The sequence below is a fragment of the Chelonoidis abingdonii genome, chromosome 8 (genome assembly GCF_003597395.2).
Source record: "Chelonoidis abingdonii isolate Lonesome George chromosome 8, CheloAbing_2.0, whole genome shotgun sequence".
Lineage (NCBI taxonomy): Eukaryota > Metazoa > Chordata > Testudines > Testudinidae > Chelonoidis > Chelonoidis abingdonii.
Genome location: NC_133776.1, coordinates 32784083 through 32802853, shown reverse-complemented (window position 1 = coordinate 32802853; position 18771 = coordinate 32784083). Strand labels below are relative to the sequence as shown.

At 42.7% G+C, this 18771-nt stretch overlaps 1 protein-coding gene across 1 annotated transcript; it reads right to left on the bottom strand.

The window, feature by feature from the left end:
* Positions 1–10957: 10957 nt before the first annotated feature.
* On the bottom strand, positions 10958–12125 carry PAQR9 (progestin and adipoQ receptor family member 9). The gene has a single exon (XM_032801662.2). It carries the CDS (start codon positions 12120–12122, stop codon positions 11058–11060), a length of 1065 nt encoding a protein of 354 aa, XP_032657553.2. The 5' UTR covers positions 12123–12125; the 3' UTR covers positions 10958–11057.
* Between the last annotated feature and the right edge of the window lie 6646 nt (positions 12126–18771).

Genomic DNA, 18771 nt, shown 5'->3' with positions numbered 1-18771 from the left:
TTGTGTGAGACTGTCTGTATGGGCAGGGAGGCTTGCTCCCACCTACAGCATACATGTATCCTGAGAACTCCCACAAAGCTCAACAAAAAGTTCCCAGCTTGTATCTGATGGTGCCCTTTACATACAAAAAGCAAAGTAGATACATACTTAGGTTAATATTTGAAGACTGGGCCGATTCCAATGTCCATTTAAGTTAATGGAAAGCCTCCATTTGACTAAAACAGGGTTTCTGTCAGGGCCATGAACTCTGTGATCTTTAACACAAGGCAGTGTATGCAATTATCTTGGATGACAATACATTTCCGGTGCATTTTGAGGTACAAGGCTGAAAGCAGATATCTAATGCAACTACATTTCAAGTGTTATTGCTTTTGGTCCTGATTCAACAAGGTATTTAAGCAAATGCCTAACTTTAAGACAAGTAGTTCTGGTGTCTTCAGTGAAATGACTTATGTGCTTAGTTAAGCACATGCTTAAGTATCTTGTTGAATCAGGGTATTTATGACTTGGATTGTTACCTTGCTTTATATAGTTACCTAATGAGTTCTAACCACTGCAGTTATATCAGAAATCAACACAGATGCTACATTTGTCCACCAATTAGAATTATCTTTTCATGTGAATATTATATCTCAGTGCTTTTGTGTTCAGGTCTATTTTTTCATTAGTATATCCAAAAGGAGAATTTCTTGGAATATTCACCTGACATTCTAAGAGAAATATTGCTGAGTGGGATATGTTTCATTGCAATTTCCTGGGTGCTGACAGTGTTCATCTTAGAATCTTCAATTTGTTCAGATTTGTAGAAGTTCCATAAAATTAAATATTCAGTGAACAAGTGGAAGAAAACTTGAGAGAAGTGAAAAAATCCAGAGAAACCAAGATAAAACAACCAAGGACTAAAAATCTATGTAAATGCATATAGATGAACATACATACAAGTGAAAATACATGAACTAGATGTTCATGGAATTTCTAAAAGATGGTCTAAATTCAGGTAATCACTTTTGTATTTGGAAAGAGCCATTGATTTTTAAACCGATTGCAAAGGGAAACAATTGCATTTTATTTAATACAGAACAGGATGCTTTACAGTAGGTGTGACTGAGAAAGCTACTGTGTGTTGATGAAAACAGAAAAGCCTTTAATACAGCTTTTGAAGAAAGGTAATCTGCCAAATGCCAAATCCATACATATGGAATATTGGATTGTGCCATAAATCAGACTTTATTAGAAAGCTGACAGCTTCCTCTCTCAAATGGCATTCATTTAAATATAAAACTCTTTCACCCAACAACATTTCTTAATATCTTTTAACTTAAACGATTAAATCAATTTGTTTAGTTGAACCACCAACATTTTGGCTGTATTAAATAACTCTGTTTATACTACAGTCAGAACTGTGCTAGCTACAATCCTTTAAGTACAGTTGTTGCTAGCAGTTTTAAGATGGGGTTCTCTGTAACATGGATTGACTACCATAGTTCTCAGAAAAGTAAAAAAGCACATGGAGAAGAATTAATTATCATCTTCTTTATAACTGCCCTTAATATATTTGAAGATTATCAGGACTCCCTCGGTCTTCTTTTCTCAAATACTAAAGATGCCCAGTTTTTTTAATCTTTCCTCATAGGTCAGGTTTTCTAAACCTTTTATCATTTTCTGTTGTTAATACACTCCAGAATGCTAATAGCATTTTTTTTTATCTGCATCTTGTTGGGTCCTTTTCATGATCTGTTATAAACCCCCAGATCCTTCTCTGCAGTAGTACTAATTCCCCATTTTGTATTTGTGCATTTGATTTTTTTTTCTCCATAAGTGTAAGGCTTTGCACTTGCATTTATTAAATTTCATCTTGTTGATTTCCGACCAATTCTTCAATTTATCAAGGTCCTTTTTGAATTGTAATCCTGTTCTCCAAGTGCTTGCAATCCCTCCAAGTTTGGTGTCATCTGCAAATTTTATAAGCATACTCTTCACTCCATTATCCAAATCATTAATAAAAATATTGAGTAGTATTGGACCCAGGACAGACCCTTGTGGGATCCCACTATATATATCCTCCCAGTTTGCATAGCCAACCATTGATAACTACTCATTGAGTATAGTCTTTCAACTTGCTATGCAAATATCTTATGAGTAATTTAATCTAGACCACATTTCCCTAGTTTGTTTATGAGAATATCTGTGGGACTGTGTCTAAAGCCCTATTAGACTCAAAATATATCACACATACAGCTCCCTCTCCAGCTACGAAGCCTGTAACCCTATCAAAGAAGGAAATTAGTTTGATTTGGCATGATTTGTTCTTGACAAATCCATGTTGGCTATTACCCTATAACCCTAGGTGCTTATAAATTGATTGTTTGATAATTTGTTCCAGTATCTTTCCAGGAATTGAGGTTAGGCTGAGTGGTCTATAATTTCCTGGGTCCTCTTTGTTTCCCTTTTAAAAGATAGATTCTGTTTGCCCTTCTCCAGTCCTCTGGTACCTCACTTGTGCTCTATGAGTTCTCAAAATATAATGGCTAACAGGTCTGAGATTGCTTCGGCTAGTTCTTTAAGTATGCTAGGGTAAATTTCATCAGGCCCTGCCAACTTGAATGCATCTAGCTTATCTAAATGGATGTATCTAGTGCATTTCTGTTCCCAGTGGCCCACGCTAGCTTAGAGAAAGAAATGAACAAACCACACACATCCCTTTCTACAAGGAGTTCAGAAACAACTTTATTTATAGCTTACACTTTTTTTTGCTAAAAGTGCATAGTAATTATGCAGTAGTCAGCATCCAAGACTTTACAGACAGCAAATTCCTCAAAAAACAAACACAATCAAATTGAAACGAAGAATCATACTGTTTTATTCAGTTGCATGCAGAGGCCCTTAAACAAAATATACCGAAATGTGCTTGAATCAATAGCTGATAAAAAGATGCAACTGTTGCTATATTTTCTTTATGCCTCTCCATAGTATTGACTCCCATTTGCAACTGCAAGCCTTAAGGCATTCACCTGCAGCAGGAATGCTCAATAGGAGGCTCCTTAAGATTTGCATATAGCCAGCCATGAAGAAGCTCCCAGAGAACTGGAAGTCTACTGGTGGTCTTTCCTCTTAAATAATTATGGGCATAAACTTGCTCTCATTTGAGTCAATTGCTAAATTGCCATTGATTTCAGTGGAGCAGAGTAGGCCCTACTTTAGCAAACTGTGAAGGGAAGAAATAATGTAGCTTTTCTGCTCCAACAGAAATAAATATATTGAAAGGAGGTCTGTATTTTTTGATCCATGTAAAACCTTCTTATCTTCTTACATCTCACCTGAGTATATAAAGAATGGTGCCCCATATTTCATACCCTTAGCTTTAAATTGTGCCTTAAAAGTTATGCAGTTGTGCTCCTTGTAGCAATGATTCATAGAGGATTTCTAGAAAGAAGGGCAAAATGGATGAAGAGAAGGATCAGATGCGTTACGTTCAGTTTTGATGAATGTACAGGGCAAGGCCTGAGTTGGCTGAAGTCATTGGGGTATATGTATGTTAGACAGAAGCAAAAAATAAACAAAGTTTACTCTACTTACTTAATGAAACTGGCGCAGCAGGTCTTTATTACTGAGATAAGAGTTAGTGGAGCACAAAGGCCATGAGGGCATTTGAGGCCAGATCCTACTCCCATTTACACCAATGGAAATCTTTTACCATTGTCATCACAATAATTGGGAATAAGATCAAGCCCCAAATGAACAACCAGGACTGATGAGTGTTAAATGGCTGCTCTGTACAAATGAATCACTAGGCAGCATTTATGAAAGAAAGGCAAACCTCTTTTGCTTTCCTCCCTGCTTCTCCACTGACTCCTTTGCATGTAGTTGGCTTGTAAAAAGGTGTACTGTTCATTTGAGGCCTTCTGAGACCCCCACTGAAGTCACTGGGAGTTCTGCCATTGATCTCAAAGACAGCAGAATCAGGCTCTTCTAGAGGTAGGACTATGAGGAGTACAGATAGGGTACACTGTCCACTTGTTTGTCCAGAAGTTCCTGATTTTAGAAAGAGCCATTGTCCTTTCTCAGGGCGATTACAAGCCCGTTCGAATATGACATTTCTTGTGCTGAAGGTCAATGAATATTACTTAGCACCTACAAAGTTCTTTGCATTTTATTAAGCATTTTACAAACGTTAGCTAATCCTCAGAACACTCCTGTGAGGTAGGTAAGGTTTATTATTCCCATTTTACAGATGGGGAAACTGAGAGGGCCAAATTCATCCCTGATGTGTTTCCACTGAATTACATGAATTTGCCCCAGAAAGTTTAAATAACTTCACAGACCATGTAGTGGCAGAGTTAGGGTCAGAAGGCAGGAGCTCCTGGTTCTTAGGCCTCTGTTCAGACCACTTGATCATGTTGACTGTTATGGGCAATAAGACATGCTGTGGATATCTGGGTTCTTACTCTATGCATTATATGGTGCTATAAGGCATGTGGATGTCAACCCAATGACTTTAACCAGTCATGAAGTGCAATAATTCCTTACAATTGCACTGCCTGGAATATTGTACTGCAATGGAATTTATACATAAAAATAAAGCAAACTGTCAGACTCACACTTTCATTGGGTACTGTTGACATAAACATGATAAATGAGGCTGAATTCAGCACAGACACAATGAGCAGGAAACTTTAAACAAATCAACTCTCACATGAGAAAACATAATAATGATTCTAGTTCTAACTGCCAAATCTCTCCCCTGGCATGCAGATTAGAACTGTGTGCATCCATACCCTTTCACCTTGTTTCCAGAGCTCAGACGCTAGCCTTGCTGTGAAACAGCTGTGAGCTGGCTTGACATTCTAGATTCTAACATTCAAATGGATACACCAAGCTTCCCACGTGAAAAATTCCAGTATTGCCATAGCACTATAGGACAGTTTCTACAGGCCAGCTGCGTAACTCACAGGAGTAATTTCTACTCTAGTTCACATGCTACATGTAGTTGGGAAGCTTGTCATTCCTCAATGGCATGTCAATAAATAGGCTACAGTTCTGGGCACACATTCATTACAAAATAATGTCATGAACCAACATTCTGTGCAGCAGCAGCCCCACACGTGGTCTGTGCACACCTGCACAAGTGTGTAAGGATGAAGACCATTGCTGGGCCAAGAAAGGAAAAGTAAATAGAAAGCACAGGTCACATTTCTGAACCCTAGACCCCATCCCTCCATGATTCCTTTCACAGAAGGTCTAAGTACCCGCTTTTCAGGATTGGAGCAGAAATATTTTACTCTCTGCTCTCTATGCTAGGTGTGCATTTTCTGGCAGGTGCCTATAAAATGCCCTGCAAGATCTGTCCCCTTAAATACCCCTTAAGCTCATAGCTATTAGAGAGCAGACCTGCTGTCTAAGCTCTGGACATGACTGTGGATGCACTGAATTCTCTTCGGTATGCTTGCAAGTCAAGGAATGGTTCCAAACCCAACTTAAGCCAATAGGAGTTTTGCCATTCACTTCAATGAGAGCAGAAATGGGTCCCATAACTGAGGGTGGCTTGTCCCACTTCTGGCCTCCCCAACTCATATTCATTAAAAACTGGCCATCAGATATATCAGATTGTGTTATTCACATATGTTCCCTTCAACAAATAAATATAGACATTCAAGTACCAGCTCCCTAGAAACTCTGCAGAGAAATGTGGCAATTATCATTGTAAGCATTTAATATTAATCTACATTTAAAACAAAAAATATTAATTACAATTCTGGAAACCTAGGCAGACCTACCTGTACTCATTCACCCTTTCATACATCCAGTGCATTGACAATACAGTAAATCAGAAAGCTGCACTTGCAATCAGCATTCATAAATCATTCTACAGATGGGTTTAGATGTTAAATACACCTCAAAACTTTGCTAAAATACAAATGTTCAGAATGAAGCAATGTCCTGAATATTACCTAGTGGTACCTTATTGAGCACTAATCTGTAAATCAGGTCGGTTTTACAGCCACCATTTATGAATGGAAATAAGATTCCAGTTATACTTGCAACTATAGATAATCCAACCCCATATACTGTTGTCTGTAATTGGGATATATATAGATGGTCTCATGTGGCCTCACTGCAAATATCAAATGTATTTTTACAAGTTAGCCATGGCCTTTCTGACATTGCTTCTCAAGATGCCCTCTACATTGTTACTGACAAGCACAAATAAAACTCATTATGTAATACGGTTTAAAGAAGTTCTCTACATTTGGCTTCTACTCTCAGCTGTTTCTGAGCTGTCTCTTAGCACTGAGAGCTGTTCTTCCTGGCCTTCCTGATTTCTCCTACATTTCTTAATTGCTGGTTGGATGCTCTAATGTCATCTCTTTAAAAAATCTTTAAAAGAAATAATTTATTTTGAAGCTTGGGTGAGCCATCTAAAACCACTAAAAATGCCTTCTTTTAACATGGGTGCATCCCACCTGAAACACTAACTTTATTTTTAACACATTAATTTCAAACTCAATGTATATGTGCATAATATATGTAGATGTTCGAACAGTGTCATGGGTCAGATCCTGCAGTGGCTCCACACTCAGAACTCCCTTGGAAGTCAGGGAGTTTGGAACATGGTGCAGCTGCAGGAGCTGACTCTGTATTTGTTTATCCAGGAATGGCTCCAGGAACCAAGCACGTACCTGGGGTGGCAAGCCGCAGGGGGGCGGCCTGCTGGTTGCTGTGAGGATGGCCGTCAGGCTGCCTTCGGCAGCATGCCTGTGGGAGGTCCACCGGTCCCGCAGTTTCGGCGGCAATTCGGCGGCGGGTACGCCGAAGATGCGGGACCGGCAGACCTCCCGCAGGCATGCTGCCCAATCCGCATTACCAGTGGACCTCTCACAGGCATGCCACCGAAAGCTGCCTGACTGCTATGCTTGGGGCAGCAAAATATAGAGAGCTGCCCCTATGTTTATCTAAAGGATTTTCAAAACTTTTCAGTGTGAACCACATCTTAATAGAGAGATTGGTCCTTGAGACAATCTCCCCTCCTACTGACTACTGTGCAGACCACCTCCTATATTACTGGCAATTGAGTAACACCACTGGGGCAAATATAATCATTTACATGGGTAAGTAATATCAGGAAAGTGTTTAATGTAGTTTTAGCATCTTTTACTTCAGTTTAGCAGCTGGAAATGAGGAGACAGGCACATGGGACCAGCCTGCTCGCTACAGACCATCAATAAATACTCATGGATCACATTTGGGAGCCACAGATTTACACAGTTTAGTCACATGCTTCATGACTCCACAAGTGGCTCTTCCACAAGTCATGTGTTAGCAGCCCCATCGCTGAAAAAGAATGAATGCGATATATTTGTGTTGGGCCATATCCTATTAAATACTGTAGCTTGATAAAACCAAAATTACAATACTGTAAAAATTATGTAGGGAAAGAAGGTGAAGTGGGCCACCTTTTCCTTCTATTATCCAGGTCTTGGGTCATCCATCTCATTGGGCCCCAACATGCCTCAATAATCACCAGATTAATGTTATGGAATAGGGAAGGATGCATTCTCTGCCTTAAACAACCCCAGAAGTAGGCAGTGAAGAGGAGAATTTATCTATGGATTCAAGCAGCCCTTACTCAAGAGAGGCATAATTTTCTTTGCCAGACTGAAACTCTCTCTGAACTCAGTGAAAATTTTGGGTGCACAAAGACTGCCAACTGAGTCCTATCTGAAAAGAGTGGGAGAAGTCATTGGACCAAGGGTTCTTAATGATAGTCACACTGGAAACACCTGCTTCTGCTCAGGCATAAAGGACCCTAGTGATAAGCATTCTGGGGAATATGTGCAAAGGCATAAATAGGAGTTTAAATGCTCCACTTCCATTGACTTTCAGTGGAAGTGGAGCATCTAAAGGCTTTTTGTGTCTTTGAAAATCTCCTCGTGTTATGAGAGTGGTGGTGTTTGGAGTGACCCAAGACCTCCTCAATGCCAACTGGCAAGGTGGGCGCGGGGTTTACAATATTATCCTGATTCTGGTATGTACATTCTGGTTCACCAAAGAATGTTACGTGAGGTCTTAAACGAAAAGCTGGGTCACACTACTCATTGTCATTGTTGTGAAATGTATGTACAAATACTATGTAAGCAGTTCTGCATGTATACTGAAAATATGTTCTTAGAGTCTGTATCACAGCAGGGGTTGATACAGGTTTCCTATCAGACAAGGGATATTTATTTACGTATTCTCTGTTGAAATGTAAATCAAGTATGGTCTCATTCACAGTGGGTCTTCCATCACCTATCTAAGATGAATGCAGATGGATTATAAGGATTTCAGGAAGAAACTAACAGAAACACAGCAGGGGGAAGAGAAACTAATCTTCAGATATACTTCAAAGGTTTGATGGATCGTATTTGGGGAACAGTGTACGTACCCCACCATCCTGCATTTAGGAAGTAAATGGGCAGTGTGTTTACATTAATGAAAATGGGACCACAACCAGCCTTCATTGAAGATGTTGAAAAAGGCTTTGGGTCAGAAACTTCATTTGACAAGGAGGCTAACACAGTAGTTGAGTTTAGTCTCTAGAAAGTGTTATGATTTTGTTTTATATGTAACCTTTGTGTTTCCATTACCCTTACTCACTATCTCTTGAATCTTTGATAATAAACTTATAGTTGTTTTTCACTATAAATATGTCTCAGTGCTGTGGTATTAAGCAAGGTGTTGATCCTGTGTTGAATCATATAAACTGGTGTGTACACTGTTCTCTTTGGGACAGAAGACCTGGTATTTCTGTGAGAGTTTAGTGGATAAGTGGTTGGACAAGAGAACACTTCAAAGGGTTTGGGGACTGGGCTGCACCTATTGTTAACCTGCAAGTTAAAGTAAGGGCTGGGATTGCCCAGAAGAAAGTGCTTGTGTGGCTAACAGGCTGGTAGTGTCAAGGAGCTGGCACCTAGTTAAGCACAAGCAAGTTTCCCTCTCTCTGGAGGCAGGAGGATAACAAGATGACTCTGTCCTAGATACCTTGAGAACCATCACAGGAGCTTCCTCTATATATTACAGTCACTGATGCATTCAGCCTTCAAAATCATGTTTGTGTGAAGACTCCAACCTCAAATTAAGGGCCTGATCCTGCAATCCCTATTCAACCACAACACCCATTGATGACAATGGGAGTTTTTTTCCTAAATCAGAACTGCAAGATTGGGCCCCAAATACTTAATTGAGGCTTGATGCATCATATCTGAAAACAAATTTATAGGCAGAAACGTATTTCCACAGGTAGAGATGAATCTGCCCTGCATAAAAAAATAGTTAAGTTATTGTGCAATATAAGACTAGAGTTCCAGTAAGGAGCAACATCATACATTTTGAAAATGGAGCATAACAAGTAGTTTGCCACCTGAACTTTGACCGTAATTTCCTTGTATTATATTATTGCATGCTTGTTGTTTGTCCATTCATATAACTTTAAAATATTTCTGTTAAAAACCCAGTCCATTTATAATCTACAAAATCTTTATTAGTATCAGTAGTATGTTGTTAATAATTAAGTCATCTCTTTGCTGATAATACCTAGGTTACTGTGCAAAGACACTGCAAATTTGTATTTTTTAAAAAATCTGTTCATGTGTATGGTGTTGCTAACCTGTAAACTGGAAGAGTAACCCCACTAAAACTTCTGTCCTATGAAACATCCACAGCACAGCCACTTAGGTAGGGCTTTAAAATGTCCATCTGTCACAGAGGTAAATGGAATTATGAAGCAGCAGGGGAAGGATGTCAAAATATAAAACTGAGTACTTATCTAGAGCCAGATTCTGCCTCCTATAAGTCGTTCAGTAGTTCCTATGTATATTCAGTAGTATCTTATTCTACAGTAATCTAAGGGTAACAGAATCTGGCCCCAAGTAACTAAAGAGCAGAAGAAGAGGGGAAGCAGAAATCAGGTCAATACACTTCATAACTTTAAAAAATAAATCAGATGTTGGATTAGGGCCTTTGGGTGAAATCATGTTCTCTGCTCACAAACCTTCTATTGAAGTCAATGGGAGCTTTGTGTGAGTAGGGAATTAGGTTTTGGTTCTTTGGGCTTGATCCTCTGCTGGTCCAATAGTTTGAGTGGCACTGTAACAATTTACACCAGCTAAGAATCTGGCTCTGTATTTCTGTTTTGCCTTGGAATGACTATACCAACCATTCAAGCTTCAGTCACAGAATATGAACAAAATCCCTTGATCAAATTATAGCTCCCTAATAGTTTTTATCTTTCTCTCTAAAATCTCAACTGTAGCTTAGTTGCCACAACAGCTATAACACAACACTGGAGGTGGGGGGGAGGGACTATGGACAGCAGTCAGGTTGTTTGCATTTAAAATCCAGTTCCACTGCCTGTGACCTCAAAGGGCTATTACAGTAGCACAGAAGAAGAAGAACTTCAGTGCATAATCTGCTAGGGAATTCCACACAGGACTTGATTAAAAATCTGTGTGTATAATCCTGGTGCGGGTGCATATATTGCTGATTTAAATAATCTCCTCAACAGTCTGGAGTTAGTAAAGGGGCCTTCACAGTTCATGCATTCTTTTTTCTAACAGATTAAACAGTAGTGCTAAATGGTTTCACCTTGTGTCCTAAACAATCTCCTCAACAGTCTGGAGTTAGTAAAGGGGCCTTCACAGTTCATGCATTCTTTTTTCTAACAGATTAAACAGTAGTGCTAAATGGTTTCACCTTGTGTCCTAAACAATCTCCTCAACAGTCTGGAGTTAGTAAAGGGGCCTTCACAGTTCATGCATTCTTTTTTCTAACAGATTAAACAGTAGTGCTAACTGGTTTCACTTTGTATCCTAAACAACAATGTAGGAATAGTTATGAACAATAGTGCTTGATTTCTTCCCTTGGGAACCTAGTAGTTTTAAAATTAATAGTAGTATTCCAGCAGTTCAGTGATTGACAAGAGGAAACAACCACTTTCCTTTGTACCTTTAACTTAAATTTTGCAGCATCCTCTAAAAAGAATAGGAACAGGAATCACAATAGGAATAAATATACCTGGCCGGCTAGTCCTGTTTGCAGAGATCTGCAACGTTCAAAAATTTCCTTATGACCATTCCCAGGCAAAGCATTAAGAGCAGCATATATCCGATGGTGCCTAGGAAGGTAGGGGAGGCAGGTGGGGATTTGAGGAACTGCAGCAGCCCTTCTTCTAGATAGTACATCTGGTCATAGATGCTGAGGAAGGTGAAGATGTGGAAGAGTTGGTGGCTGTGCCCGATGATGTCAAACAACCCTGGCTGGATCCTCTCGGGGATCTTGCTGATGTTGAAGAAGGCGGCCACCAGGAGCCAGAAGTAGCGCCTGTAGAAGTAGAGGAAGAGGGTGGGGTTCTGCCCGCGCAGATCGAAGAGGAAGCTCTCCAGCATGATGGGGCAGGCCATGCTGAGGGGCATGGCGAAGACGAAGGTCCGGATGGCGAAGGGGTAGGCGCACCACTCGGAGCGGCTCTTGCAGCACGCCACGGTGCAGGTGACGGCCAGCACGAAGGCCACCGGCAGCACCAGGGCGCTGTAGAGGGCAATGGGGAGGCTGCAGTCCAGCTGCCAGCCCAGACGCTGCTGCAGATAGCGGCTCATGGCCCGCGCGTCCAGCAGGCGCAGGCCGGGCAGCAGGTAGTAGGAATAAGCCACGGTGCTGGCGAAGCCGTAGTAGCTGATGGAGGCGTAGTCCAGGTAGAAGAAGGCAGCGCGCAGGCGCAGCGAGAGGCAGCTGAACACATGGGCCGTGCAGCTCATGGCAAACGTGAGCAGGACGCCCGAGGCGTAGCACCAGAGGGGCAGCAGGAGCGGGTGGTGGAAGGGCAGCTCGCCGGCCCCGCTCAGGAAGAAGAGCCGGCAGAACTTGCTCAGGAAGAGCAGCAGGGGGATGAAGTGGGTCCAGAAGTTGAGCGTCTCGTTGGTGGGCTGCAGCACCGAGGCCAGGCACTCCTGGGCGCTGCAGTGCAGCCGCCGGTAGCCCGACAGGATGAAGCACTCCACGAAGTCATCGGGCACCTCGTCCCAGCGCAGCAGGGGGGCAGAGGGAGGAGGGGGAGGCGCCTGGTCCTTTGCTGTCCGGCCTCCAGGCATGCTGCCCCCCTCCCCAGCCCCCTCGGCCCGCCGCAGCGCTGCTCCTCTGCGCGGGTGGCGGTGGGGGCAGGACAGGGCGTCTTTGGGGCCCCGGAGCTGGAGCGGGGCTGGCGATGTGATCCGGCGAAGGAAAAGCCGCTTTCCCCGCTGCCGCCGGAGGAGGAATTGCAGTGGATTTGTGCTTCTCCTCCTCCGCCCCCAGCCAGCATCACTCATTGCAGCAGTGGCAGCATCGCCCCAGCCGACGCGCGGCGGCAGCTCCTCCTGCAGAGGAGCCCAGCCTGGCGGTAATTCAGCCCCTGCCGCTGGAGGAGACCGAGACCCTGCCCGGCTTGGGGCCCCGAGTCGCCCCCGCGGCAGAACGGGATGCCGGCTCCTGTTCTGTGCCCGCCTCCCCAGCCGCGCCGGTTAATGATTGATGCGCTGCGAGCGCAGGCGGCGCTCTCTGCCGGCTCGGGCGGTGGTGCCATTGATTTGTAAGGCCTGGGGCAGTGCGCCTACCCCGCCCCCCTCTCTGAACACCCGATACATTGTCAGCCGGGGGATGAATTTTCCACTCTTCTCCGCGGTGCTGTGGTTTGTATGTCACTGTCATCACGGGCTCTGTCCCTCGCTCAGCCCGCAGCTTCGTGCGGCTCCCTCTCGCCTCCTTCTAGGAAATTCACACAGCGGCCGCTTTGGGGAGGGGAGGTGAAGGGGCTGGCTGTTCGGGGAGAAATACACAACAATAGGTGCTTTGAGAGGGGCACACCATTGTGTTGTCAGACAGAAGCGGAACGTTAAAAAGCCTTACACATTTCAGTGTGATAAATGCACAGTCACAGTAAATGCATCAGATCAGACGCGTAAGAATCCCTGACAGCAGGGGCCCACTGGGAGAGAAGAGTCAGCAATGCCAAAATCGGGAATCACTGACCAAACAAAACAAAGACCTGGTGGAAACCTCCCTCCCCCTTCCCTAGGCGAGGTAACCGGTTAAACTTTAATTCGTTTGATCTTTACACCCTATGTTTCAATGAATATGTCAATGTACCATGTTTTCTTTTGGTGACATTGTACTACGCAAAGGACACCAATCTATGTAAAAGACTTGCGGAGAAATCTTTATTCCACGTGCCTGGGAAGAGTATATTTACTGTACTTACGGTATGTAATGTGAACAGCAGCTTTCTGCATGCTGGCTGACAGTAAGAATCTACAGTGGGCTTGACAGCAGAGGCTCTGTGTTAATCCTTAGATAAATCCTACATTTATCAACCATTCAGTTATGTAATTGGTACAGTTACATAATCAGAATATAAAAAGTGATACAGAGAAAAAGGCTCTGTAAGCATGTAACTACGCTGAAAGATAGTAAATATAAGACAGTACAGAAAGTTTGGTAAGGGGCTGCAGGCTCAGGTAGTTATCAAATGGATGGGATGTTCTTTGCTCTTCTCCCGTGTTTCCTCTTTTTGTTTGCACAAAGATTTAAACAAATCTTTCAAGAACACTTGGCAACTGTAGACCATTCTAAAATCATGTCTTTATCACATTGTAATGCATAGAGAACAAAATTTGCTACATTATAATCATGTATAGTCATAGTCCTTTTTATATAATCTCTTAACATATGTCAGGTCCCTCCCATAGTTTTCAGGTCTTCCTGGGTCTTCTTTTCTCCAAACTCAACATGCCCAATTGTTTTAACCCAGGGGTAGGCAACCTATGGCACATATGCCAAAGGCGGCACGCAAACTGATTTTCAGTGGCACTCCCACTGCCTGGGTCCTGGCCACTGGTCTGGGGTTCTGCATTTTAATTTAATTTTAAATGAAGCTTCTTAAACATTTTAAAAACCTTATTTACTTTACATACAACAATAGTTTAGTTATATATTATAGCGCTTAGAGAAGAGACCTTCTAAAATGTTTAGAATTATTGCTACGCAGAGACTTTAATTAGAGTGAGATAATGAACTTGGCACACCTCTTCTGAAAGGTTGCTGACCCTGTTCTAACCATTCCTCATAGGTAGACAGGGTGTTGTCTTAAACCCTTTATCATTTTGTGCTGTGCCTCTGGACACCCTCCAGTTAGTCATCTTTCCTAAAGTATAGCACCCAATATTGAATACAGTGCTCAGCTGGTAGCCTCACTAGCTCGAATATGAGCTGGACAGTTACCTCCTGTGTCTTACCACTCTGTTAATACACACAGAATTATACTTAGCCTTTTTCACGGCTGCCCACATTGTTGGACTCACATTCAATCTGTGATTCACTATAAACCCAGATCCTTTCAGGAGTGACTATCACCTAGCCTTATTCTTCTCATTTGTGTGTTGATTTGATTTTTTCTTTGTATTTTACACTTGTTTTATTGAATTCATCTTGTTAGTTTCAGACCAATTCTCAGATTTGTCAAAATCTTTTTGAATTCTAATCCTGTCCTCCAAATTGTACCAACCTCTACAAAAAACATAAAAACATAACGAGCCATCAGGTCTGGGTCAGACCAAAGGTCTGTCTAGTCCAGTATCCTGTCTACCGACAGTGGCCAATGCCAGGTGCCCAGAGGATGATGTTTTCCTCAAGTGATCAATCTCTGCTCCGATCTTGTCCACCCTCTGACAAACAAAGTCTAGGAAACACCATTCCTTACCATTCTGGCTAATAGCCAGAAAAGGACTTAACCTCCACTCAGTCTCTTTAAATGCTGTATAGTCTTAGCCTTCAACAACTCCTCAGTAAGGAGTTCCACAAGTTGACTGTGCGCTGTGTGAAGAAGAACTTCCTTTTATTTGTTTTAAACTGCTGCCTATTAGTTTCATTTGTGACCTATTGCTTGTATTAGGGAATAAGTAAATAACTTTTCTATCTACTTTCTCTACATCACTCATGATTTTATATTACCTTTATCATATCGCCCTTAGTCTCTCTTTTCCAAGCTGAAAAGTCCTGCCTCTTTATCCTCCTCCTATGGGACCGTTCCAAACCCTATCTATTTAATCGCTCTTCTCTGAACCTTTTCTAGTGCCAGTATATTCTTTTTTGAGATGAGGAGACACATCTGTACGCGGTATCAGGATGTGGTGTACCATCCATTATATAAGGGAATAAATACTTCTCCTTCTTATTCTCACCCCCTTTTAATGATTCCTAACATCCTGTTTGCTTTTTGACCACCTCTGCACACTGCATGGACATCTTCAGAGAACTATCCACGATGACTCCAAGATCACTTTCCTGACTTAGTTTAGCGTAAACTAGCCCCCATCATCATTGTATGTGTAGTTGGGTTATTTTCCAATGTGCATTACTTTACATTTATCCACATTAAATTCATTTGCCATTTTGTTGCGCAATCACTTAGTTTTGTGAGATCTTTTGAGGGGAAGTTCTTCACAGTCTGCTTTGGTCTTAACTATCGTGAGCAATTTAGTCATCATCTGCAAACTTTGTCACCTCAACTTTTTACCCCTTTCTCTGAATAAGCTGAATAGGATTGTCCGAGGACTGACCCTTGGGACACCACTAGTTACCCTTCCATTCTGAAATTTACCATTAATTCCTACCCTTTGTTCCTGTCTTTTAACCATTCTCAATCCAAGAAGGACTTCACTTTTATCCTATGACAACTTAATTTGCGTAAGAGCCTTTGGTGAGGGACCTTGTCAAAGGCTTTCTGGAAATCTAAGTACACTATGTCCACTGGATCCCCTGTCAGATTGCTTTGTTGACCCCTTCAAGAACTCTAATAGATTAGTAAGACACGATTTCCCTTTACAGAACCATGTTGACTTTTGTCGAACAATTAGTTCTTCTAGGTGTCTAACAATTTAATTCTTTACTATTGTTTTGACTAATTTGCCCGGTATCGATGTAACGATTACTGGTCTGTAATTGGCTGGGATCACCTCTAGAGCCCTTTTTAAATATTGATGTTACATTAGCTAACTTCCAGTCATTAGGTACAGAGGCGATTTAAAGGACTGGTTACAAACCTAGTTAATAGTTCCACAACTCTCATATTTGAATTCTTTCTAGAACTCTTGAGTGAATGCCATCAGGTCCTGGGGACTTGTTAATGTTAAGTTTATCAATTAATTCCAAAAACCTCCCTCTAACTGACACTTCAATCTGGACAGTTCCTCAGATTTGTCACTTACAAAAGCTGGCTCAGGTTATGGGAATCATCCCAAACATCCTCAGCCGTGAAGGCTGAAGCAAAAATCCATTTAGAATCTCGATCATTGGGGGTCCACTGGTTGTTTAGCAGGCTTTCTGCTCTGATGTACTTAAAAACATTTTGTTATTACTTATGGAGTTTTTGGCTACCCGTTCTTCAACTCCTCCTGGCTTTTATTACAGTTTTAACACTTAATTAGTAATTTATGCTGCTTTCTGATTATCTTCATGAGGGCTGGTCTACACTATGTGTTTAAACCAAATTTAACGCTGCACCCGTCCACACAACGAGGCCCTTTTATATCGATATAAAGGCCTTTAAACCAGTTTCTGTACTCCTCCCCGACGAGAGAGTAGTGCTGAAATCGTATTACCTATCGGATTAGGTTAAGTGGGTGGCCGCAAATCGATGGTATTGGGCCTCCAGCGGTATCCCCACAGTGCACCATTGTAGACATCTGGACAGCAATCTGAACTCGGATGCACGGGCAGGAGTAGACAGGAAAGCCCGCAAACTTTGAATTTCATTTCCTGTTTACCAGCGTGTAGCTCTGATCAGCACGGTGGCGATGTCGAGTCCCAAAATCCACAAAGAGCTCCAGCATAGGACCTTTATGGAGATACTCGGATCTGACTGCTGTATGAGATAGGCAAATCGTTTCTATCACAGGCCTCGCGTTACAGCAGATGAAATGCAAGCATTTGAAAAAATCTCCATCATGATCAGATCGAAGAAGTGCTTATGTTGTGACTAAGTGTAGAAAGGCCAAAGTGCAACATGGACGCTCATGTAAGGAGGGTGGTACTGAGGATCCAAGCTATCCCACCAGTCCCAGCATCTCCACAAGTATTTGCATTCTGGCTGAGCTCCAACATGCCTGTAGGTTCAAACACATTGTCCAGGCTGCTTCGGGGATAGTCGTTAATTTACCCCTCTCCTCCACCTTAAAGAAAGGGGAAAAAAATTGTTTCTTGCTCTTTTTCAATGTCACCGCTATGTCTACTGCATGTGCTGCTAGAACATATGCTGCGTCAGAGAACAGCAGTCCTCTCCCCTCTCCCTCCTCCCCGGTGGCAGATGGTACAATAGATGAGCTCGTAGGCATCATCAGCCCATGAGTGCTCCTGGCTGCCTCAGGTGAGGTTGCCGGGGGCCCAGGTAAAAATAGGAATGATCCTGGTCTTCAGTAATGGTACAAGTGTGGTAAGCCATTCATATAGCAACTGGGGGTGAAGGCTGCCATCAAGGCCCCCTCCATTCATCGTAAAGAAAAAGATTCATATACTGCCGGGACTATCATAGGGCAGAAGGATGCTGGGTCTCATCCTCTGCACCGTTTAAGTTCTGCCACTGGACCATCATAGCAGTTGGATTGGCTCTCTCCCCCGCACCGTTTAATGTCCTGCCTGGGGACTATATGTCAGCTGCGAGGTGCCCTCCCCCATTTTATCTCACTAAAAAGTCAGTGCTTTCTTATTCCTGCATTCGTTATTACTTCATCACACAAATGATGGGCACTCAACGGATAGCCAGGAGGTTGGGGAGCAGGGAAGCAATGGGTTGGGTTGGTGCAGGGGCACCCTCCATAAAGCAAATGGCATGTAGCTCATTCATTTCTGCGATTCTACCACGGAGCGGCTTGTGTTCTCTGTACACTGGTTTCGAGTACACTTGCACATATTCCAGGCAGGGACTGACTCTATTTTTAGATATCTTAAAGAGGCATGACTCGGGATCATTCCATTTGGTCTTTGTGCCCCTGCTGATCTCAGCCAGAGGCACCCATACAGCAGCAGATGGTACAAAACAAATGATAAACCGGTCATCGCATCGCCAATTTACAATGGCATGGAGCCTACAGCAACAACTGTAACGTCTCTGCTATCTTGCAAAAGGCAACATGAATGTGCGCTGTCGTGCGGTACCACCTCTGTAGCAACATCCATATAGACATACGTGACAGTAAAAAAAACGAATGGCTCCATGGTTGGTGCTATTGGTGTCTGCCGGGCATCCAGGGAAAAAGGCGGTGAAATGAGTAGTTCTGCTGTGCTTACAGAGGAAGGAGCGGGATGAGTGATGACAGTTACCCAGAATCACCCATCGACACTGATTTTGCACCATTGTACATTAAGTCTCACCAGAATTCTCCCAATGGCGGGGGAGACCGTGGGGAACTATGGATAGCTACGGATACTAGCCACAAATGCAATGCTCCAAAATTGACGCTCGCCTTGACTGATGGGACGCACCGGTCCACGATAATGCTTAGTTTGGCCGCGTGCATCGACTTTTCAATCTGTTTTACAAACTGTATGTAAAATCGGGAAAGATTCCCGTAGTGTAGACATACCTAGCATTGATCCCCTTTTAAAGGAAGTCTTTATCTGCTCACGCTATCTTCTTGGTTTCTGGTTTTCTTCAGCTGAACCTCTAGGGTATAGATCAGGGGTTGGCAACCTTTCAGAAGTGGTGGGCCA